Genomic DNA, 25393 nt, shown 5'->3' on the forward strand with positions numbered 1-25393 from the left:
CAAGCAAGGTGAATGTGTTGATCGCTCCTGAAGGCGGGACAGCAGAAAAATGGCGGCAACCGATTCTACAGCGTGTGCATGAGGTGCACGCAGAGGGTCTGCTAGACCGGTTGGTGCTCCCGGTTCGGCGTTGGGCGGCTTGATGAGGCCACCAGATTAGATAGTGTGTTGATACGTGTTGAGGGCACATCGTCAAGCTTGTAGGTGTAGCGAGAATGATTGCGGGGCGGGTGGCTTTGCGTTGGTCCATGTATTTATTTTATCACATTTTGTTAAATTATATAATAAAATGGTTGTGTGTATCGCGCTTGATGTCGCTTGACAGCCACCTCCTGCATATTGATACGTTCCCCAGGAGACGGCTTGGTGCAGCAAAGGCCAACTTTAGGATAGACATCAGAGAGCGTACACCTTTTTCCTTAATGGCCATCTGAGTTTCTTGGCAAAGCTCCAACTCCGTAACAGCTGGGAATCAACAATATACAATATTCTAAAGGAAATATGCCCTAGAGGCAATAATAAAGTTATTATTTATTTCTTTATTTCATGATAAATGTTTATTATTTATGCTAGAATTGTATTAACCAGGAACTTAGTACATGTGTGAATACATAGACAAAAACAAAGTGTCCCTAGTATGCCTTTACTTGACTAGCTCGTTTATCAAAGATGATTATGTTTCCTAACCATAGACATGTGTTGTCATTTGATGAACGGGATCACATCATTAGTAGAATGATGTTATGGACAAGACCCATTCGTTAGCTTAGCATTATGATTGTTACAGTTTCATTGCTACTGCTTTCTTCATGACTTATACATGTTCCTCAGACTATGAGATTATGCAACTTCCGAGTACCGGAGGAACACCTTGTGTGCTATCAAACGTCACAACGTAACTGGGTGATTATAAAGATGCTCTACAGGTGTCTCCGATGGTGTTTGTTGAGTTGGCATAGATCGAGATTAGGATTTGTCACTCCGATTGTCGGAGAGGTATCTCTGGGCCCTCTCGGTAATGCACATCACTATAAGCCTTGCAAGCAATGTGACTAATGAGTTAGTTGCGGGATGATGCATTACGGAACAAGTAAAGAAACTTGCCAGTGACGAGATTGAACTAGGTATTGAGATACCGACGATCGAATCTCGGGCAAGTAACATACCGATGACAAAGGGAACAACGTATGTTGTTATGCGGTTTGACCGATAAAGATCTTCGTAGAATATGTAGGAGCCAATATGAGCATCCAGGTTCCGCTATTGGTTATTGACCGGAGATGTGTCTCGGTCATCTCTACATAGTTATCGAACCCGTAGGGTCCGCACGCTTAACGTTCGATGACGATTTGTATTATGAGTTATGCGATTTGATGACCGAAGTTTGTTCGGAGTCCCGAATGAGATCAGGGACATGATGAGGATTCTCGAAATGGTCGAGAGGTAAAGATCGATATATTGGAAGGCTATATTCGGACATCGGAAAGGTTCCGAGTGATTCGAGTATTTTTCGGAGTACCGGAGAGTTACGGCAATTCGCCGGAAGAAGTATTGGGCCTTATTGGGCCATACGGGAATAGAGGAGGCAGGCCAAAGGGAAGGAGGCGCCCCCCCATGGGTCCGAATCGGACTAGGGGAAAGGGGGTGGCGCCCCCCCCCCTTGCCCTTTCCCCCTCTCTATTTCCCTCTTTCTTCTCTCCTACTCCAGAAAGGAAAAGGGGAATCCTACTAGGACTTGGGAGTCCTAGTAGGACTCCCCACACTTGGCGCGCCCCCTCTAGGGCTGGCCTCCTCCTCCTCCCTCCTTTATATACGTGGGCAGGGGACACCCCAAAGACACAACAAAGTTTCTCTTAGCCGTGTGCGGTGCCTCCCTCCATAGTTACACACCTCGGTCATATCGTCGTAGTGCTTAGGCGAAGCGCTGCGCCGGTAACTTCATCATCACCGTCACCACGCCGTCGTGCTGACGGAACTCTCCCTCGGCCTCAACTGGATCAAGAGTATGAGGGACGTCACCGAGCTGAACGTGTGCACATCGCGGAGGTGCCGTGCGCTCGGTACTTGATCGGTTGGATCGCGAAGACGTTCGACTACATCAACCGCGTCACTTAACGCTTCTGCTTACGGTCTACGAGGGTATGTGGACAACACTCTCCCACTCGTAGCTATGCATCACATAGATCTTGCGTGATCGTAGGAATTTTTTTGAAATTACTGCGTTCCCCTACATATTCTATCAGGGAAGCTGGTCCATGTAAACTTCACAATGTTCAGTCCATCCTTAAATATGTCATCAGGCGGCATTTTTCGAATAAATATCTCGAGGAGAACAACACCAAAGCTGTAAACATCCCCGGCGATCAAAACTTGACCACCCCCTGCATATTCTAAGTAATGAATAAAAGAGGAGTTAATTTCACTTTCCTTGGTTAACATAGATGTTGAAATAGTGTGGTGACCATATCCAATCGTTCCAATTAGTGGAGTGGAAGAAGAGTTTGAGTTGCCCAGAGATGACGTTGTGAAACCAACCGTGAATCTTGTTAGGTCAAAGTCTCCAACATGAGCTTGCATATTGTCATCCAAAAGAATGTTACTAGAATTAGATGTCAGTGAACCATTGTTCCTTGGTTGTTATGGTGCACGTACTCCAATGCATCCACTATATCCATCACATGCTTATCCTTTGAGACATTGTAACAAGATCCAAATTTGAAGAGCCTTCATAGCCTCGGTTGATTATAGTAGTTAATGCAAGTCTCCTCGTGGCATGAACTCATATACTAAGGCCTTGGAATCAATGCTTGAGCATGCAGTTAGGATAGGGACTAGATTACGGTGCCGCACATTTCTCAAAGCATTACGTTCTGAAATGAAGCTCTTATGTGCTCCTCTAGTCTCTAGGTTGATGACTTGTATGGTAACCTCATTTTCGTCTTCAGCTAGTTCTCCTCTAGTGATGAAGTTATATTTCGACAAAGGCATTGACACGAGACGATATCTTCTGTACTAGTGCTTGGTCTGACTTAAGAAGAGTTATTTCCCAGCCTACATTTGTATTTGCATAACTAAGTGGGAGTGACTATTTGCCTGATTCAAATATCTCTTCATCTCTTTGCATTTTTCCCAAAGTCAATGCTCATATGGGATGGTTATTAGCGTTTACTTACAAATAAACAGAATTTTCACTGAAAAAATAGCAAAAAGAATATAACCTAGCTAAATTCATGTGAAAATCGTGTAAATCGGTGCCGGGTCTTTACTGCTTGTCTAGTAGCTAGCTGGTCTCTTCAACTTTTTTTCGGATAAAAGGAAGATTTTCAAAAAATTTACATAGGAAAACTTGAACAAGTTTATTTTTTTAAACAATAGCCGGTCTTCATATTCCAACCGTAGGAAACGATAACCTCTGAATTTGACGTTCTCTTTGGTGGCACTCAACCGTAGGAAGTGACGTGGGCCAACTATGAGAGATCGCAGATCGCGTCGGACGGCAAACAACACCCACGCCGAGTTCGGCCTAGGCCGAGGCCCACGCGGCGAGCGGCTGTCGTCCCTCTCCGGCGGGGCCGCCCCTCATCGTACTTGGTCTCGCCGCTCCGAGCCGAGTGCCCGAGGGTCCACCCTCGTCGCCCGCGGCGTCGGCGTCGCCATCCGATACGTGAGTGAGGTCTTCTGTCCTGCAGATATGTTTTGGATCTTGACTTGCATCCTCTATTTGCTTTCTGTGATGGATTGGTATGAGGCATCATTGAGAATGGAAACAACAAGTTCCTCTTATCATGTTAGGATACTTCTGTTTAATCCATCATTCAGGGCTGGGCAGCCTCATTGTCATCCTCTGCTGCCTGAAAAGCCACGTTGGTGTGAGCCTGCTGTGGCAGGAGCAGCGGAACTGCTGCTGCCCAGTTGAGGCACCGGAGGACATGTACCGGCGGGTGACATCAACTCTGCTTTCTGTTAGAAGCAAGCTGTCAACACTAGCTACTAGCAGAGAGACAAAGTTCCTTCTCCAGACTGAATTCATTGATGCTAAGGTTGAGTTTTGTCAACGTACATGTACAGTGCTCCCGTCAAGGGGCATGGTTAGCGGCGTCGCTAAGGGATGGCCGCCCATGAAGGAGCACTAGCGGCGGCAAGGGCCGGCCGCCCATGAAGGAGCAGCGGCCTGCTGTCTGCAACAGCAGCAACAATCTTCCACTCCACCAGTCGTGGCTGCTGCAGCCGCAAGCAGCTTCTGTGAGCAGCAGCAGCACGCAGCAGCGGCAGCTTCCGGCCATGGTGTCGGGGCTGACGGGAGCGAGATAGAGCGAGGCGGAGGAGAAGAAGCTCAGATCCCTTCATCGGCTCCGGCTCCGGCGGCCATGTTTACCATGGAGAGCACCATGCCCGAGCTCGGATGCGTGCTCTGGCCAGCAAACATGGCCACACGGACCTGATTGATTGTTTTTCAAAACTAACAGGGAACCGATTTTTTTTTACAAAACTTGCAAGGGCTTGATTGTTTTTTTTTTAACTTATGGGGATGTGATTGCTTCTTTAGAAACTTTCAGCTGATTGTTTTTTTTTGTAGGGACCGACATGTGGGCTTCATATGTCATAACGGTCAACTAACGGTCCAGTGTAATGGTGGCCTGACAAGTTGACCCAATCTTTCATAAACGTGGTTAAAACTTAACGCTTCAGCAACTAGTTTTTTCTTTGGAACAATAAAAACCAAATTTGTGGTAGTTTTTTGGGAGATTAAGAAAATATGTACTCTCTTCGTCCGAAAATACTTGTCTCACAAATGGATGTATCTAGATGTATTTTAGTTCTAGATACATCCATTTTATCCATTTCTCCGACAAGTATTTTCGGACAGAGGGAGTAGCTTTTGTAACCCTAACCTGTAATGTGGTAGTTTTTTTGCCATTTACTCCAGATATATTCACTAGAAATTGAGATATGAAGGGTGGGATGGTTGGGATGGGTGTCGATTGGTTGCCTCACCGCTGCTTTCACCTTTTTAACAGCACAACAATAGGCATTAGACTATCCATAGTGGGGAGTAACTTAAACTAGTAACATGCATATGTTACTACCTCTATAGTGGGGAGTAACATATGTGTGATGTTATGCAATACTTCATTTATTAAGTCGTAGACTCATTTTGTCTTGGTATATGTGATGTTACCAATGATCACATTAGCAACCAGGCACCGTGCCCGCTGAAGACCACCTCCGCCACCATGAGCAAGCACACGGTACGAAAAATTGTGGAAAATGATCCATTCATACTGCGGAGAATGATCGTGTGGCTCATGCTCTTGAGACTCGGACATCAAAGGAAAGTTGTGGAATAAAGCACGATGGACCAATAATGCTCCAATACTCTTACCAGCTAGCCTAGCCTGTTGCTTTCAAAGCCACACCTTATCTTCTTCGTCTTCTCTTTCTCCTGCAGCTGCATGCTTCCTTCCTCCTCTCTTCGTTTCATCTTCCATCGTTGCCTCACCTTAATTGCCTATTGTGCACGGCAGAAAAACGAAAGAGTCGCCCAAAAGGGGTGAAAACTACTTGGACTCGCTCGCTCAGCATGCATGGGAAACTCAGTTTGTATCAATTTTTTGCCTGACAAGATCTGAGCCCCTGTGAGGTGATACAGAGATACTCCCTCATAGCTTGAAAAACGTTCTTATATTATGGGACGGAGGGAGCACCTCTGATCATCGATGTCCTGTTCCGCAGCAGCGGCAGCAGTTTGAGGCTACCTTGGAATTTTTCGATTTCCCCTTCTTCTTTTTCGGTTGCAGTTATTGGTGTCTGCTTGTATTCACTTTACAACGTCATGCATGAAAGTGATCGCGCCTCACAATTTGATGTCCGATGGATGGAATTTACTCAATTTGTAGATGAAATAAACAAGATATTATGTGTGTCCGTACAGAGGAAAAAAAAAGGTTGGTCGAGCTTCGATTTACTCTGGACCAACAGCATGCGTGCAAATATTTTTCGCTTACAAACTTGAATAAAGTGGTCTTCTTTACATGGAGGAGGAGGAGGACTGCTCAACCTGGCAATGTTAGGACTTGTGATCGGCTAGCAGGTCACCGACGAGCAGGCCTATGGAAGTGCTCCGTCAGGATCCACGCGATGGTTATGAGCTCACCGCCACGGCTGAGCTGCTTGGCATGGGACTCCCTGCTGCATCTGATTGACGCAGCGACCAGCATACGCACCCATGCGTCCAAGATGAGCTTCAGAAGCACTTCCACAGACAGATTACCAGTTGTGTATGCCTCGGGCACTATGCGCCAAAGAATGTTACGACAACGCTTATCCATGCGATCTTCCGAGTGTGCGCTTCTATGGAGTTCATTGGCGGAAGCGGAATGTTCCACTGCCTCAGGTAGCAGTTCCTTGGCAAACAGGGTTCCATAGATGACCGTAGTATACGGGCGGTCGGAGTCGTGGTACCAAGACGGCCTCCTTATATCCAGGGCACGCAGTATGGGGCCAAAACCTGCCGTCCTTTGGCACGAAGTCGCTTCACTCCATATGTCCTGCAGAGCATCGCTGGTTTGCTCGCACATGCTGCGGACCTTAAGGGCTGGTAGCATGTCGTGGCGTGCCACCGCCAGATACATCATGTAGTTCGAGAGGGCCTTGATCGCCCCCACACACGGGGATTGTACTGCGTTTGCTTCGGGATACGAGAGGACGATATTGGTGGTGATGTGCCAGACAAAGATCACATCCTGAAGCTCGATATTACCTTCCGGCAATTTCATGTCGAACAGCCCGGAGAGATCATCATTATTCTTTATCGTGCACCATATCGCTTCATACAACAACTCCCTGACATCCCTTTGAATCACTAAGGTCCCCTTGTGCTGATATTTCTTCCACCAATCATCGAGCTTCATCATCCGTAATACTCTGATGCTTGTCTTGGTCGTGTCACGAGAGCACACGTGAAACAAATTATACTGCCCAACGGATCCTGACCACCCTCTACTGGATGCCGCCTTCACAAGGCGACGGGAAGACTGAATTACATTAGAAAGCGTCTTACCCCATCCTCCTTTATTGTCCAACAAATCACATGTCCAGGTTGACATTGCAGCCTTGACTAACGACACCGTGTCCAGAAACAGTGCACCACCAAACAAGATGTAGGTGATAATAACATCAATTTTGGCATGACCATGTTTACCATAGAAATGAAACAACCGTAATGCAGCAAGAGTGGAGATCAGTGAGATGACACGGAGAAAGTAGCCATACCAACAGTGGATCATCGTTGCCTTGGTGTAGAGGATGTCATACATGAGGGAGAGCTCCATCTCGACTACCTTGCCAATATGCCCCCCTTTCCAATGTCGGGAAACTTTACCCGAATCCTCAGAATAATCAGTCAGTGCAGCCATGCAAGTTGGGAGCACATGGTGAGCAAATAACAGAAGCTCTTCTTCATCCGGGTCTCGTGTATGATTTTTCTTTGACCCTACCGGCGCATCCCTAGAGGGTCGAGCCTTGATCGAGCTTCGGATATTGTCAAGGGTGGCACGCTTGAGGGCCCATGTCCTCTCCAAGTACTTGAGGAAACCAACCATGAACATCAAGCTGGCTGCTACCACCATGGCTGATTCGTGGGTCATATGTTTATACATCACATAACAAACTCCAACGGTTTGGACACCAAGGGTTAGCAGGTGGCGTGGCCAGAGCTGGTTGTCCTCGAGGGCGTAGGCGGTGATGTTGTCCTGGCTACCAAGATGTAAGAGGAGAAAGGGCGCCCAGAATGCCACCAGCTCGTGTTCGGGCAACCAACCATTGATGGAAAGGTGGCCAAGAGTGTATATAGCGGTGGAGTCGGCCATGAGATAGGCGAGCCAAAGGAGCACCCTCAGGCAGATCCGCGGCAAGGTGGAGGATCTGCGCCGGCGGGTAGAGGCAAGGATAAGGAGAATGATTTGCAGACCGAAGCTGAGTAGTACGAGGACTTGGATCGCATATTTGTTCCACACGTGCAGTGGCCCTCCAAACATCGCTTAATTCGTTGTAAAAATATCTGTAAATCATAAAGCCAAAGAATGAATTATTGTTGCTACCTCCATGGATTATCTATAGGCATAATAAGAAAAAGCAAGGAATGCGTATGCATGCATGACTACGACATACAGTGGCGTAGCGTGATCAAAGCACAAGAGGGGGCCAATTCCATACAAAAACACACAATATGCATGAAAAGCCATATCGATCTTATCATCCAAAACAAAACGATTCAACCGAAGCTCCTACCCATATCTCTCTTATCAATCAACTAATCAAAAAAAAAAAGACATACACAAGTTTGTAAGTCTGTACTTTAAGTATAATCTAGTACAGAAGCCCTTGGAAATGCGATTGCATCATTTTTAATGAGTTGAATGTATTTGATAAATATCATGTTATGCGATTTGAAATATTATTATATAGCTAGACACCACATTTTCTTGTTGAGTAAATATCTTGTTAGTTACCAGTAAATATCTTGTTACTTATATAGCCACCACATTTGATAAATATCCTGCAGCACAGGCGCTTGGTGACGGCCACCTCTTGCTAGACCTGATTACGGGCTTGCGCTCGCGGGATGAGGCCCGTAAGGGGGATTCTGATGCGAGGCCGGGTGGTCGAAGAAGGGTTGTCCATGGCTGGTTCCAGCTCGCTTGCTAGCTAGGGGTTTGCGGAGTTCAATGGAGTGATCGGAAAGAGGAGAGGAGAGATGTGTGCGAGCGAGGGAGTGTTTACAGTGAGGAGGAGTGGGGTTTTAGAGGAGTAAGGGGGGAGGTGGTAAAGAAGGAGGAAAAAGCAGAGACGAGGCCGGAAATCTCCGATGCTCTGTGAGGTGGGTTGTGAACGCGGTTGGTATGTGGGTACAAGCCCGCCAGCCAGGGCCGTGCCGGCCCACGGCGGGTTTTTGAATTCTGGGTGGATGGCATGTGGGATGGCGGGACGGTTTGAATTTTGATGATTTTCGGGACGATGGGCTTATCGGCAACATGTCATCTCAGTGTGATTGGAGGAAATTCTGCACAAAATGAACTGTGAAACTGTCTATCACAAATAGCATGTCGTCTTGCAGTCCATATATATGTGGATGGTCTTTTATCAATTTATATTTTCTGCAAGCTGGATATACGTGGATGATCGCCATCCTCTTAATAACTTAACAAAATTATGGACGTGTGCATATGTAGGAGGATACAGAGGTAGGTATTTCTTTACGGAAAAAAAGAGAGGAAAAACGCATATGACTACTTAATAATATAAACGAAAAGGATCGATGATACTAGCAAGCTACACCATTCCTTGTGCAAGAAGAAGAAGAAGAAGAAGCAGCAGCAGCAGCAGAAGAAGAAGGCAGCATCATATCATAAGGAAGAGGGGGATTGATGAGCTTACCTGACCGCATGCAGGCCTGACCAAGATGATATCTACGACGATCGCTCAGATCGATGGAGGGAGTCGCTGTGGTTCACTTGCCTCTCATCAGTCATCACCTACTCATATATAGCCGCCATGGTTTGGGAAGCAAGCAGCTGGGTGTAGGGGTGATATATAGACCTGGATTATTGTTATTGGAGCTCAGCAGTTCTGTCGCCGTTGAGCAAAGGAGAAAAAGGACGCGTTTGGTTTGGCGTCATGCTTGATTTTTTCCACAGTTTTGTATGGTAACCATCACAAGCGCATTGCCGTCGTCGGAGGCAACTTGGAGTCAACGCCCGGTCCATCCCACGTGATTGGAAGAGTCTTCTTTCATTGATTGAAAATACAAAAAATGAAATAACGGATTTGGTAATTCTCGATCGACTGAGCCATAGCCATCCGATCTGGATGCGTCAAAATATATATGTTTTTGAAAAATAAATAAAAAACACAAGATATGTACTATTCGGTGCCTTTATGGCGGAAGCCAACTGGTCATCAATTCGCCCCGTGAGCTTGCCGACTAAGGAAACCAAATTGATGGCCAGCCCACGAACATGAGCTGATCGCTCGCTCGAGTCACTCCAGCCATCAATTTGGTTTGTTTTTTTCATAGGGACTTGGTTTGATCTCTTGACTTGACCCTGCAGACCACTGGCTGACCCATTCACCGTTGACTTGAACCATTGACCATCACATTAAGTTGACTTGAATTCCAAAAAAAAGCATGTATTCAGAAAAAAGTTCAAAATAATTGAAAACAAAGTTTAGGAGTTTGAAAAAAATTCAAGACTTAAATTCTTTCATAATTTGAAAAAAGTTCGCAAAAATTAAAAGGTTCACAAATTTGAAAAAGTACGAGTAATAACACTAGTATTCAGGGTTTTTTTGTTGAAACTATATTTTTGTTGGGTCACTTATTTTTTAGTAGGTACGTTCATTCTTTTGTTAGGTTACTGGGGTTCAGTAACAAGTGATGAAGCTATGTACCTAGGGTAGGGTCATAGGCCTGACCTAGATACCCTCCGCTAGGACATCAGCCCAAAGACAGAAGCATTCAAGGGATGTCATCATCCACTCGACTAGAAGCATTCCACTCTGAAGACTCAATGTCACTCGACCATAAAATTGTCACTCGACGACCAGAAGACCTAAAGCCACTCTGCATAACAACGGTCGGGCGTTTACTCTGTAGACTTAATGGTCATTTATGTCACTTTATCACTGACGTTACCGGAAACGTCCTATCTTAATGTACCTTAAACCCTGTGTAACTGAGGGCGGGAGGGGCCTGGCGAACTCTATATAAGCCACCCCCTCCTCAGGGACAAAGGTTCGCACCCCCTGTAACTCAACACGCGTATAATCCAGTCGACCGCCTCCGGGCACCGAGACGTAGGGCTGCTACCTCCACCGTGAAGGGCCTGCACTCGTAAACACCGCGTGTACAACTTCACCATAGCAGAGACCTTGCCTCCTCATATCTACCCCCTTTCTACTGTCAGCCTTAGAACCACGACAGTTGGCGCCCACCGTGGGGCAGACATCTTAGCATTTTTTGGTGAAGTTGCGATTTTTTCCGAATCCCATCATCATGGTTTCCGGAGGAGGATTGGCTGAGGGCCGTGAGATCCGTCTCGGCGCGCTCGTCTTCGTTGCCGACGACTCCGCTTGGCTCCAGGAAGCTCCTCTCGACGTCGAGACGCTCCCCATCCGCGGGGCGACGCACTTTCGTGCATGCGATCGCGGCGTCCTTCTTCGGCAGCCGTCGACTGAGTATCGGTCGGCTCCCGTGGTGTCTTCGCTCCCCGCTGTTCGCCGACGCAAGCGATCCGGTCGGTCGCGGCTCTAGCAGTGGGTGAAATATGCGGTGGCCCGTCAGTCGGCCACCCCACAAGTCGCGGCAATCGAGCCCGACGAAACTCTCTAAGGCATGTTCGATCTGACAACTGGCTCCGTCGAGACCACATCCGAATGCGATAGCAGCGACCCCGCGGCTGAAGTCTTGATGGTGGACGGACCTCGTAGTCCGCCCGGCTTTCACCACAACGACGGCGGTGATGACGGCGGCGACCCGTCGCGCGCTTACAGGATCAGTACAGAGACCGCGAGCAATATGATGACCGACTCGGCCGTGATGACCGTCGTCGAGTGCCCACACCTCCCCCAAGGAGTGGGTCATATGTGCCTCGGCAATATGATGACAGACGCGCTCACGGCGGTGAGCAAAGAGCACCGGCTGACCCAAGGGAGCCAGGCTTTGATGCGAGATCCATTCTCGTTCAGGGTCTAGTCGACAGGAACAGAGCACACAAAGAGGGATTTGACAGAGATCGCCCGACTGGTAGTAGAGTTCATGTTTCAGGTCCAGAGTGTTTTAGCAAAGCCATCAGGGCTTCAGTGATTCCTTCCAACTTCAGGTTGGCGCCTGGAGTCAGCCCGTATCCTGCTAGCTCGCTGGGCAACCTAGGCCACAGCAATGCCAGAGAAGCCGTCCTAGAAGACTTTGGAGCGAAAGGCCATGCCGTGTGTGGTAGATGGAGAGGATTGACAGTGGAGGTGTGAAGTGTGGTTCCTGCCCAGTGCCTAGCCACGTTTAAATAGCGGGAAGATGCGAGGTGGCAACCGGAGAGATGTTTAATGCCGGTCGGCACAGGGACAAACATGTGGTGCTCGGGACGACGGAGTAGGTTACTCGGCACAAGAGCTGGTTTAATGGAGGTAGGCGGGCAGACGGATGCCGTTTCTAAAAAATAAATAGAAAAACTCATAAAAATCCGATTTTTTTTCATGGAAGATGCTTAGACGACAAATTTGGGATGTGTGAAACAGTTTATTGTTCATCTGCTGTTTCTCACCGAATTTGTCTTTTTTGATGAGAGCTACTCATATGTTCAAATGATCTGGAATTTAAAGCGGACCTCATGCACCAAATCTTCTTCCATGGAAAAAGAGTCAGATTATTTTTGAAATTTTGAAGTGTTTGTTCTGAATTTTCTCTTAACCTAGTTCAGATGAGGCTGGGTTCATAATTGGATATTTGAGAGACTTGTCACTTAACCCCAATGACCTAACAAAAGAGTGAACGTACCTAATAAAAAAATAACAACCCAACATAAATATAGTTTTAACAAAAAAACTAAATACTAGTGTTATTATTAGTTGAGGTGGTTCATGTTATCGACCCATCCCCGGCCCAAGTTTGCGCCAATTTTGGGGTGAAACGGACAGTGCGCGGACGGGCGGGACGCACGCGCTTGTCCTCCCCTGGCCCGCGTGTCGGTGGCACAAAGCAGAACCCCCCCCCCCCCCCCCCCCCGCGCCCCATTTGGCGCCATTTTCTCCCAAACCCTCCCACGTCCCTCCCGCTGCCCCCTCCCTCCCCTGTCCATGGCCGACGCCCAGCCAAATTCTGGCGGCCTGGCCGTCGACCCGCCCGGAAAGGTGAAGAAGAAGGCGGCCAAGGCGCCAAGGAAGCCGCGGTCGGAGTGCACGCCGGAGAAGATCGCCAAGTTGGACGCGGAATCGGCAAAGAGGAGGAACCGAAGGCCGCACGACGCAAGGCCGAGGTCGACAAGGAGGACATCATCAACAAAGCGCACGCCCTCCTCATGCTTGGCATGTGCCGTCCGGCCGGTTTCCCTGCAGCGGCCGTCGGCCCGGCGAGCACAGGCTCGTCGGTCGCCCGGCCTCCGCACTGCCAGTCGCCAACGTCGCGGACCACGCCTATGTCGCCCGGCTTTCCCCCGCCAAGGCACGATGCCCAGACCCGTTTCTCGAGGTCGCCGGACGTTGGCGTGATCGCGCCGTCCACCCCGCGTCCCTCGGCCGTCATCGACCTCAACATCACGCCTGGGTCCAGTAGCGGCGGCTGGCCGCCGTCCGTCGAGATGCAAAGAAAGCATGCACGGCCACTGTTTATGGGCACCATGCCGTCCCCCCGCGTCTTGTTTGACGGAATGCCAACACCAACGCCACCGGTCGACGACCCCTTCTACAACCAGTTCATGGAGGATGTGATCTACGAGGGTGGGTAGGGCCGTGCCTATGACCCCGACGAGACCCAAAGTCAGGATGGCCGCGTCCAGTACGTTGCCGATGAAGAGGCCGACGACCGTGCTGACTACGACCATGGTGACTCGTGGCATGAAGACGATGACATCTATTGCGAAGGTGATGGTGATGAAGAAGAAGGCAATGAGATTGATATTGGTGGCGAGCCATCGTTTATCGACGAGCTCACCCAAAGAGCGGAAGCACAAAAGAGGAGGAAGAGCATTCACCCAGGTTCATATACACAAGATGAGGACAAGTTGATTTGCCAATGTTGGATGGAGATTAGCCAAGATCCAAAGACCGGCGCGCAACAAAAGGGCCTTGTGTTTTGGACGAGAGTCCACAAAACATCCCATGAAAGGAAGATGTTTGAGCCCTACCAAATTACAAGCAACCGTGGCATCACCTCGATTCAAAAGAGGTGGTTGTTCATCCAAGAGTGTAACAAGTATTGCGCCGCATTTGAGAGCGTTGAAGCACGGCCCGTGAATGGTCTCGGCGTTGGGGACATGGTATGCTCTCCTTATCCTAGTCCTTTCCTTGCTACGGCCATGAGACTTCGGCCTTGTATATGTTGGCATGTTCAATTGTTGTTGATCATGTGGTGTAGGCATTTCAATCTTTGGAAGCATTCAAGGCCCGGCACAATGACAAGCCATTCACTCTTACACATTGTTGGAGGATCATCAACAATTGCCCTAAGTTCAAGGATCAATACCGTGAACTTCAAAGGAAGAGATGCAAGAAGACGGCCAAGTTTGCCAGAGGTGGAGATGGCGAGGCGTTGAAGAGGCCGAGGGGCAAGACCAACTCCAAGGTGGATGACATACGTGATGCCTCATCCATGGCCTTGCATGAGACTTTGCATGGCATGGTGTCTCAAAAGGATGTGATGGACGAGAAGAAGCGGTAAAGCAAGGACGAGCAAATGAAGCAATACTTAGAGCTTCAAAGGAAGAAGCTTGAGATGGAGGAGGCGGCCAAGAGGAGGAAGATCGACATGGAGGAGGCGTCCCGGCAAAGGCAGCTCGACATCGAGGCCGCCAATGTCTCAGCCAGGCAGCGGCAGCTCGACATCGAGGCCACCAATGCCGCAACCAAAGCAAAGGAGGTGGCCCTTGCGATCATGAGCGTGGACTTGACCAAGATGAGCGAGAAGACAAGGAGCTGATTCGAGGCCAGGCAGAAGGAGATGTTCGACGACGACGGCCTGAACTAGGTCGACCGATCGGCCGTGGCCGTTCTTTTTTAGGCTGGCATGGGTGCCTCCCACCCGCCGGGCCGCTGGCTGTCAGCCGGCGAGAAACACATTCATTTTGGAGGCTGGCTGTGTTGCTGGCGGACAAAATTATTCATTTTGGAGGCTGACTGTGTTGCCGACCGCTGGTTGTGTTGCCGGCGAACAAAACTATTCATTTTAGAGCGTGCCGTCGCGCGCTCTCAGCCCACCCCATGTGATCGTTGTGGAGGCTTCCGAAGGAGCGCTCCTCAACTAGTTGCTCCCCTAAGAAAGAGCGAGACAAAGATGTGATAGAGTTGTGGATCGTATAGGCTTAGGAATTAGCAGTAGTTCTACCTTCTCCTTATGACTCGAGGAGCTCCCGGTGCCGGCCATGGTGCTGGTGCCGGTGATGACTGAGAGTAGCGGTGGCGGTGCTTCCTGTCAGCACTGCACTAACCCTAAATCGGTAGGGAATGTAGGTGGGTGTACGTCGTCGTGACAAACCTCGTGTTGCGAGCCGCGACCTTCACCTCTTTATATAGTGCAGGTGACAGGGGCCCGTCAACCATAATGGGTTGAGCGCCTCCAATCAGAACGCGGATCTATGGGTCCGGTGGGCCGTTGGGCCCACACGATGGAGATCATCCTAACAAGATGCTCTCTGACTTTTCCGGAGGAAGACTAGTATAGGATCGACAGGTCACGTGTGATTATGCAATCCAGGCATTTGTACTGTTGGATCTTCAAGGATGGTACAGATTAAGAGGGATGGAAGGTCTTGATATTTTTGTCCAAACCCCCTTCTAGAAGGGCTCATAATATGGATATGATCCAACCACCGTCTTGAGTTTTGTAGAAACCATAATATGGTAGTTTCCCCGATGAATGATGTTAGCGAATTAAAAATACACTCCTGATAAACAAAGAAGCATGCCCCCCATAATTGATACTCCCCCCGTTCCTAAATATAAGTCTTTCTAGAGATTTCAATAAATGACTACATACAAAGCAAAATGAGTGAATTTACATTCTAAAATATGTCTAAATACATCTGAATGTTGTAGTCCATTTAAAATGACTAAAAAGACTTATATTTAGGAACGGAGGGAGTACATCGTGCGGCCCCTCAACATATCTCCAAAGGCAAATAAGCTTTGGCAAACTCCTAAGGTTCACCATATCCTGCTCCCTTAAATCATGCAGAGCCATTCGACTCAAGGCTAGGTAGGGGAAGAAACAAGGAATTAATCCATGTCGGGAGCCTACCATCCATAATTAACTGTTTTAAAATTTAAAAATATCGTTTCAAATTCTTTCAAAATACCGGGCTCCAAGGAGCCTAATAGATGCCTAAGTTTTCTGGACTTAATACTGTTTCAAATTTTCTGAAACAGTATGGTTGCTTGACTTTTCTTTGTCCCTCCGACGAGTACAGGTGGAAAGAGAAGCTAAAGTGTGTGTGTGTTTGTGTGTGTGTGTGTGGGGGGGGGGGGGGGGGGGGGGGGGGGTTGGGGGTTTGAGGCGGCGCATGGATTTCATCCGCCACCGGTTCAAGTCGGCAACACCATACTCCAAGGACACTACTGTTGTAAAAAGAAGACTACAGATTAATCATTAGATTAAGATTGAGGGATAAGAGAAATTCGTCTACAGATTTACCTTTGACTCCCTATGCGGTAACATCTTGCGGCAGAAAAAGAACTGGCGTGCAGACTGAGAAAGAATAGAGCGGCAACCCTATATCACGCCTTCAGCGAGTGTAGCTTATGACTCGCTCAAGTGGCGTGCGACATGGGCCGGCCCACGCGTGTGGAAGACCACAACCCCCTTTTTTGTTTTTTTACGTTTTTCTATTTTTGCTTTTTTTATTTTTTGTATGTTTTATACTTTAAAATATTCCAAATATATATATTACAAAAACACTCTACAACAAATATTTGAAAATGCTGAACAAGCATTCGGAAAATGTTGAACGTGTATACAAAAAATATTGACCATGTATTAAAAATGATGATTTATTATCATGTATATAAAAAATTTAATCAAGCATTTTGGAAATGATGTTGAACAAGTATTTAAAAAATGTTAATCAAGCATTTGAGAAATGTTAAATGTGTATAGAAAAATGTTGACCATGTAATAAAAAATGATGAAAAAATTGGTCATGTATATAGAAATGTTAATCAGGCATTTGACTAAAATTTAACCAATGTTTGTAAATATTAATCAAGTTTTAGAAAATGTTAAATATGTATAAAAAATTGTTGACCATGTATTCAATCTCTTTAATCTTTTTATTTGAAAACTGTTAATCAAGCATATAAAAAATGTTTAAAATGTATAAAACAAATGTTGACCATGTATTCATAAATTGCTAATCTTGTATTTAAAAAATGTTAATCAAACATTTGAATTTTTTTTAAAGTGTGTATAAAAAATGTTGATCATATATTCAAAGAAGTTAGATGAAAACCAAAAGAAAAATTGTTAATGTGTGTTAGGAAAATGTTGATCATATATTCAAAAAATTAAATTTGTACTGGAATTTTTTTAATATGTGTTAGAAAAATATTATTGACATATACAAAAAATATAGATGAAAACCAAAAGAAACAAAGAAACCCAAAAAAATGAAAACCGAAAAAGAAACAAAAAAATACAACAAGAACAACAACAACAACAACAACAACAACAACAACAACAAAGCCTTTAGTCCCACAAGTTGGGTAGGCTAGAGGTGAAACCCGTAAGATCTCGCGACCAACTCATGGTTCGGGCACATGGATAACAAGTTTTCACGCACCCCTGTCCATAGCTAGTTCTTTGGTGATACTCCAATCCTTCAAATCTCTCTTTACGGACTCCTCTCATGTAAAATTCAGTCTACCACGACCTCTCTTGACATTCTCCGCACGCTTTAGCCATCCGCTATGCACTGGAGCTTCCGGAGGCCTGCGCTGAATATGCCCAAACCATCTCAGACGATGTTGAACAAGCTTCTCTTCAATGGGTGCTACCCCAACTCTATCTCGTATATCATCATTCCGGACTAGATCCTTCCTCGTGTGGCCACACATTCATCTCAACATACGCATATCCGCCACACCTAACTGTTGAACATGTCATCTTTTAGTCGGCCAACACTCAGCGCCATACAACATTGCGGGTCAAACCGCCATCCTGTAGAACTTGCCTTTTAGCTTTTATGGCACTCTCTTATCACAGAGAATGCCAGAAGTTTGACGCCACTTCATCCATCCGACTTTGATTCAATGGTTCACATCTTCATCAATACTCCATCCTTCTGCAGTATCGACCCCAAATATCGAAAGGTGTCCTTCTGAGGCACCACATGCCCATCAAGACTAACCTCCTCCTCCTCCTCGTGCCTAGTAGTACTGAAATTGCACAAAATAAATAAACCAAAGAAATAGAAAAACAAAAACATAGAAACAAATAAAAGAATTAAAAACCAAAGGAGAAAAGAAAACAAAAGAAAAATAAAAATAAAAAGAAACCTGAAAAAATACGGAGAAGCAGTGGAAACCCCGACTTGTTTGGACTTAAGTAGTCTCGCCTTACTACTCTCTCACGAACCGGAGGCCGTGGTTCGAATCACCCTGCGCTCCCGTTTCTCTTCTCTTTTTCCTTTTACTGTGCGCGAATGGGCCGGCCCAAGTACCGTGGACCCTTCAGCGCGTGATCATCCCATCTCGCATAATGCGAGATATAGCTCTCGGGCTTCTGTTGGATGATGGGCCTCCTAGCCTACAGTCTTTTGTATATACACTACAACACTACTAGGTCTCAGGGCACCTAGTTTGGCTGGGCACGACCGTCGCCATGCTGCCCTGCCCATGCTGGGCGACTAGACGCGCTGATCCGACCCCTGAAAGCGAAAGCCCCGCCCACGAGGCATCGTCGGGGCTAGAAAAGAACACTCACTCAACTAGATAAAATTCAGAGATCATCAAATCATATTGGTTTGGTGTAGGATCTTCACTAGGGATGTAAACGGATCGGATCGGATCGGATCTGATCGGATAATGCTTTTACCATATCCTTTATCATATATTTTTGTCGGATTCGGAGCGGAGCGGATAATGGCCGGATGAGGATTCGAATGCGGACTACGGATTCGGAGCGGTTTCGAAGCGGACTCGAACCGAAAACGGGCAAAAAATATCGGATGATACATGCAAAGAAACATGATTTTATTTCTTTTATGCAAACAATATGACATCAGTGCATTAAAACTCATAAATTCATAGTATTTTGTAGTCTATTAGGATGAAGTCTACTCTCGTTTTTTAGGGGAAGGAGATGAAGCCTACTCAACCACTAGAAACTTGGTGTTCATCTTGTAGCGTGCATCAGCGCATGCAAGGAATCACTACCTGCGGTACTGGTCGCTCAATATAAAACCCATTAACAGCTGCGGCATGGGCGCTCCCTCGCTACATCCACGTCCGACTAGCTAGCAACAAAAAGAACAGTCGATTGGGATAAAAAGAGTGGAAGGGTTCGCTCAGCCACAGCACCTGTCCCTCTCCCTCTCCCTCGTCTGCAGCCGCCGCCCCCACCCCTTCTCTCCTTCCCTCACAATCTCCCCACCACCGACGAGCTCCTCCCCTCTTCTTCGCCCCAGATCGAGCAGCAGGGCCGGATCCTGCCGCCATTCGTGGATCTCACCCTCGTCACCGGCCACCGTTGACGTGCCCCCCTGGGGGCTGGGGTGGGGGCGTCGGGAGCATGGCGCCGTCGGGGAGGTACAGGCCCGCACCCTCAAGGCGGCCGAGGACGCCTGCAGCCGTGCCGGCTTCGGTGCCCCCAATGATGGGGGTTGTGCTCATGCTGCTCATGTACAGGAACCCCTCTCCCCTCGTCCCGCCATCGAGCTCGTGGTCAGTGACGGAGACGGTGAGCGGGTTGCACCGGTTCGTGATCCAGAGCGCCTCCGGGGACACAGACGTCCGAGCCCTCCTCGATATCACAGACGGCAGCCTGCAGTAGCAACCACACCTTTTCCTCCCTACCAAAGCAACCTCACCCATCTTCCCTGCCCTCGATGAGGTCTCCCCCCTACTCGGCGCTCGCGTCGATATTTTGCATAGTCGCCGCGGCGGATCCAGCACCTGCAGGTGGTGGAGCAGGCCTACTTGGCCCATGCATGGAGGTTGGAGGAGGCCTTGGGGAATGGGAATGGAGGTGGTGACCCAGCGGCGGTGGCGCCCGCAATCCCGGACTGGAAGATCTCCTGCTCTGGTAGTACTTGTTTTCTGTACACCTGCCTTTTGATTTTGGGAAGATTTCAAACATACTCAACTTCTGCAGTTTTTTATGTCGTGAATGCAGGGTTTCATGAAGAGCGAGAAGTTGTGCCAGTGGGATAAGGTGGGTTCCCCTGTGCTCCTTTGATTAATGCTTCATTTGTTGTCAAATCTACGGCTGCTCAGCTCTATATCTGTAAGCTGTGATGACACTATCTGCTTGCTTCTGCAGAATGGTCACGTGAGCCATCAGCTATCACTGCTCTAAGATGAGACTGCGGCTGTGGCTGCGGCTGCTGGTTCTGTGCTTGATGATAATCCTATTTGTGGTTTATAACATGGAAAGCTACCAACATAGACAGATAGCGGTAATGCTCGATCGTTTCTAAAATTCCCTGTTATATTCTGCTCGAGAGACGATGCTCATCTGATTATATGTTGTTACAGTTGGATGAAGACTAGCCCATTTGACACGATGATGGTATGTGAACCCATTACCTCCATCAAAAGGATCAATTTGGTTAGTTTGCTGCGGTAGTCTTGAAGCTGATAGTAATTTGTTGCTGAGGCGTTGACTGTGGCTCCATTGTACATATCAGGAGTCTGGCAGGGCTGCTGTTTAGGTATATGGGAATATGATTGTTCATATGCAGAGGAATTGGTAAAAGAGAACAAGCGGCTTGATGCTGCATTTTCTCAGGTGTAGAGGTTTGCCCATCAAGCAATGGTAGCTGGAGGAACGTAGTTCTTACTCGCAAGAGTGAAACAATATAAATTGAACTCTGATAACCGCAACCACGATTACCATTTGTGCACTTTAATTAGTTTATTAAGCCAAAAATACGGTTCTTGCTGCTAGATAATAGTTGCTATATTATAATCACTTAATGAAAATGGTGCTACAGAAACTAAATAGTTGCAGAACTTCTGTGGGGAAATCATGCTTCTAGATGATACATGATTTTTAACAAACTATTGCTTTCGGTAACTTTATATTTCTTATTGTATTTTGTTCATGCCGATTTGGGTAATCATGCATCATAAAATTCAGATTATAATTACAGTCACTCTCCTCACTGACGCTCACGAAACAATGGCTTCTTGCTGAAGCAGCCGCATAGCCATATGCCTCGTGCTGATTCTCCTGGTCATCATCCTGCAAGAAGCCTCCGCCATCACGCCGCCCGGCCAACAATCTGAAGGACCAGACGATCGTCGATAAGTACGCACTGCTTCTGCTCATAACTATTGATTTATTGCATTGCGGTGTTACCTCTTCGGTACATCTGTGTTAGCTCTTTCTGTTACTATCAATTCTGTGTGCTCTATATGTATTTGTTTTTTGGAAATTCAGTTCGCCTTCTTTGACGCAGGATTTAGTGGGAGTTAAATCTGCAACAGTTAGTTCTGGTGAAATTGTAAAGGATTATATGGTTTCAAAGGATCCTGACGAGGAAGGTTTGTGATTTACCCGTAACATGCAATAGTAATTTCAGTTCAGTCTACCTGGCCGCTTTTGGGTTCATTTTGTCAAGTTGATCACTCCTGATCAACTTCTGCATGCTATTTATCATCCTTACTATTGCATAAACTGTTAGGATTTTCATACCGAAGAGACAACAATTTCCAGTAAGCTTGTGTTGTGGTGTGTCTATAAATAAAAGACAGGTTCAGACTTATCTTCTGTTGGACATACTTAAAAGAGTCTCGTGTTTACCCAGGGGCAGTTTTATGTTTTAGACTGCCATGTCTCGTGTGACGGCGAGAAAATCACTAATGTATCTATTTTACTTGGCCCACATTTTGGTTTTCATATAGTGCTGCCTCGCCATTTGATATTTGTACTTTCTTTTGCTTAGTAATATAATGTATCTATTTTCTAGATCTAGGCCTACTTGTGTTTAAGGTTCAGTTGTGTACATATATCATGGATTATGTGCTTGTGTACTAATGGTGATGTTGACATGGTATACTGTCTATTCTCCCTACTCAGTTGGCTTTGCTCATATCAATGTAGGCTAACTAAAGAGTTTAAGATGCTCATATCTGTGCATTTGAAGCTAACTAAATTTTTTTAGATGTTCATATGTGGTGTCTGTTTGTTGAAAAAATATAAATATAATAAACAGCAAGACATATGTTGTTCCTTTATATAATTTGGCAAAAACGTTTACGAAGGTGAAATAGCTGGCTGATGGGTGTGGTTTTCATAGTAGATGTTTTTTTTAATAAAATGTTAAATAGGCACCAAATGTTCTTATCCACCCGTTTACCCACGAAAAGACTCTCCAGCCATAGAGCTCTGTAATTAAACAAGAAAAGGCCAACCAGTCTTGCTGTTTTCTGAAATTTGATTGTGCCCAAGGATACATTGATTTGCATGCTATTCTTCAAACCATTGTAGATCAAGGGTACAATTGATGAAAATCTTCAGAAAACATCAAGACATGCTTTTTGAAAAAAGAAGTTAAGAAGGTTAGTCACGGCCGTAACATGTGTTCAGCAAAATAGAACTTCGCTGACACCTATTGTCTATAAAAAAGAGCTCGCCATGGTTAATTCCTTTCTTTCAAGTCGATAGTCTGTTCAAAAATATGATTCAGCATATAAAATCATAGTTGTACTATTCTGTTGCTTTCCTTTTTTGTATGATATGGTAGCTTGTTAATTTGGGTCTTGCTCATACACATTATCTTGTTCCCTCTCTGTGATATCAACTTTTGACATTGTTACTTTTCCTTTTCCACAGGTAATACAAAAGCATTGTATTTGCTTGCTCCAGTATGTCAGCCTACCTCGCTCACCTCCTTTCTAAACACTCAAATTTGGTAACTGAAATTTGGATGTGCAAAACATACTACTTTGTTTACATTTAGGCATAACCTTGTTGTCTATGCTACCTTTACTGGTGGTTCACAACACCAATCCTGACATATGCTCCTGCACCCAGCTGTTCTAACTGAAAATGCTATTCAGGATTTCTTCTTCACGCCTGCCCGGCTACCAGGCTCCCTATTTTGGTTTCACTTATAATACTGTTTATTTACATCTAGGAGCTCATTTCTTATGATCTCATATGTCTATACCCTTAAACAGCCAATTCATTGCACTTCCTTTTATTGCTCAGATAAGGCCACATGGCGCCACCACACCCACTCAACGGGACTGTGGCCGGGTATCGAGCCGCCGACACTGGTCTTTTATTCCTTATGTGATCGTGGTTCTCTGTCCCGAGGTCGCCCGGGTCCGATGTGCCGAAAAGGACAGCAAGGGGACAGTAGCGCCTCCTTCCCCTCTTCACCCAGGTAACCTCACCCGTCTCTCTTCACTTTTGCAACGGGCAGCCGTTGCTGCAGCATGGAGCTCTAGATTCAACTAGAGTTGCAAGTGTACCATTGTCCAATATAGCTACCTTTCGGATAGATTCTAGACTTCATATCTTGTGTTAGTTTAAGGGTTGGCTAACTTTTGCTTCTTGTCATGTTGCAATCCAATGTTAATTTATCTGACTAGAAAATTATCTTATTATGTTTTTTTTCAGAAGCAATGACCCTGGGCAGGAGCCATTTGCTTTCAACATTGGCCAGGGTTCTATTTATGCTAGATCATCTGACATGTTCATTATAGGTTCATATGTTTAGTTTGGATGGTTGTTGATGGCTCAAAAAACACAAGCTCAATACTCTCCCTTTATTCAAATGTTAAAATGGTTCTTAAATTAGCTGCTAGGTTAGCTATGAATGATTGACTTTCACCCTGGTAGTACTACAACATTTTCTCTTGCAGATGATTTTCTTTGCTTGTGGGCGCGTAATGGGAGCGCGGCGCACAACCTCCGCCTGCTCTAAGACACTGCATACGGCACAGTCGCATCGGCCTCGGCGGCAGGCACAACGACTTGCTACACCACGAGCGGGAATTTTCCATCGTTGAGATGCTAGCATTCCGGTTCCGCACCCCCTCCATGTGTGTGCTCCAGTTTATGCCCTGCATCGTGCCCTTTGTCCTGCAAACCCCTGGCGTCTACGACAATGACCGCTACTTCTTTGCCCGCGACATGGGTGCATTGAGGACTACTATGATGGCTAGCCTACGACGGTGAATGAGCAGCTGCTCAAGGAGGCGATGGCGATGGTGAGCGTCGGCTCGTTGGGGGCAGCAGAGAGCGGTGAGGATGGCAAGGCGGATGCCGGCACGATGAGAGGAGTAACCTGTAGAGACATAATGTTAAGATTGCATTTTTTTTTAAGTTTGATTATCAGTTGTATATGCACCTGTCCTATCAACTGCAAAAAAGGCCACCGGCGGTCACAGGCCGAACCCGGCGCACTGGGGGGCGATTGGGGGCTCCGACGCAAGGGAAAAGCGCGGCTGGCCCGCACCGTCAGGTGAAAAGTCAAGATTTTCTTCCCCGACTCGCCTCCCACCCTCCGCGCCCTCGGCCGCCACTAGCTATATCCCGGCGCTGCCCGCCGCTCTTCACCACTAGATAGCCATTCCCCGCCGGAAAAATAGCAGAGGTTCGCCGCGGCAGCCCCTCCAACAGCAGCTGGGCGTTTCCGGCCGCCGTTTCCGGCCGCGGAGGGGCAGTTTAGCGGCGGGTACACGCCCATCGGGCGCAAGATGTTCGGCGATTTGCCTGCCTCGGCGATGGACTCGGATGACGAGGAAGCGCTCGCCGCGCTGCTGGAGGAGGAAGCCGAGGCCGACGTCCAGGAAGAAGAGCATCTCATGGTGCTCGCCGCCCTCGCCCAGCTGCTGGCAAGCAATGAAAAGCCGCGGCGAGGTGGCTCGGCGCCGGGGCGGGTGAAAGCAAAGAACCGACATCGTCTCGAAGGCTACTGCATGCTCTACTCCGACTACTTCGCCGATGCTCCACTTCACGGCGACAAAACATTTCGGCGCCGTTATCGGATGAGCCGAAAGCTCTTCCTCAGGATTGTGAATTCCATCCGGGAGTTCGACAACTACTTTAAGTGCAAGATGGATTGCACCTGCAAACTTGGATTCACCTCGATCCAGAAGTGCACGACGGCGATGAGGATGCTTGCATACGGAGCTCCCGATGATTCACTGGACGACTATGGGCGCATGGCCGAGTCCACCAGCATAGAGTGTTTCTACACGTTCTGTCGGGCAGTGGTGGCAGTGTTTGGACCGCAATACTTGAGAACACCTATCGTGGTACTAAGACTGACAGTAGAATAGGGGGGTAAGTATGGAAAGGCAAGATCCTAGCTATGGCGAAGTTGTACACATGAGTTTTACGAGTTCAGGCCCTTCTCAGAAGAAGTAATAGCCCTACGTCTCAGAGCCCGGAGGCGGTCGACTGGATTATGTATGTGTGTGTTTACAGGGGTGCGAACCCTTGTCCCGAAGGAGGGGT

At 47.1% G+C, this 25393-nt stretch overlaps 1 protein-coding gene across 1 annotated transcript; it reads right to left on the reverse strand.

The window, feature by feature from the left end:
* Window positions 1–5990: 5990 nt before the first annotated feature.
* On the reverse strand, window positions 5991–9636 carry LOC123140658 (uncharacterized). The gene is made up of 2 exons (XM_044559943.1): window positions 9436–9636; window positions 5991–8059 (listed from the first exon to the last, which is right to left on the reverse strand). The coding sequence occupies exon 2, from the start codon at window positions 8034–8036 to the stop codon at window positions 6093–6095; it is 1944 nt and encodes a 647-aa protein (XP_044415878.1). The 5' UTR covers window positions 8037–8059; window positions 9436–9636; the 3' UTR covers window positions 5991–6092.
* Between the last annotated feature and the right edge of the window lie 15757 nt (window positions 9637–25393).

This window comes from Triticum aestivum, chromosome 6D (genome assembly GCF_018294505.1).
Source record: "Triticum aestivum cultivar Chinese Spring chromosome 6D, IWGSC CS RefSeq v2.1, whole genome shotgun sequence".
Taxonomy (NCBI): Eukaryota; Viridiplantae; Streptophyta; class Magnoliopsida; order Poales; family Poaceae; genus Triticum; species Triticum aestivum.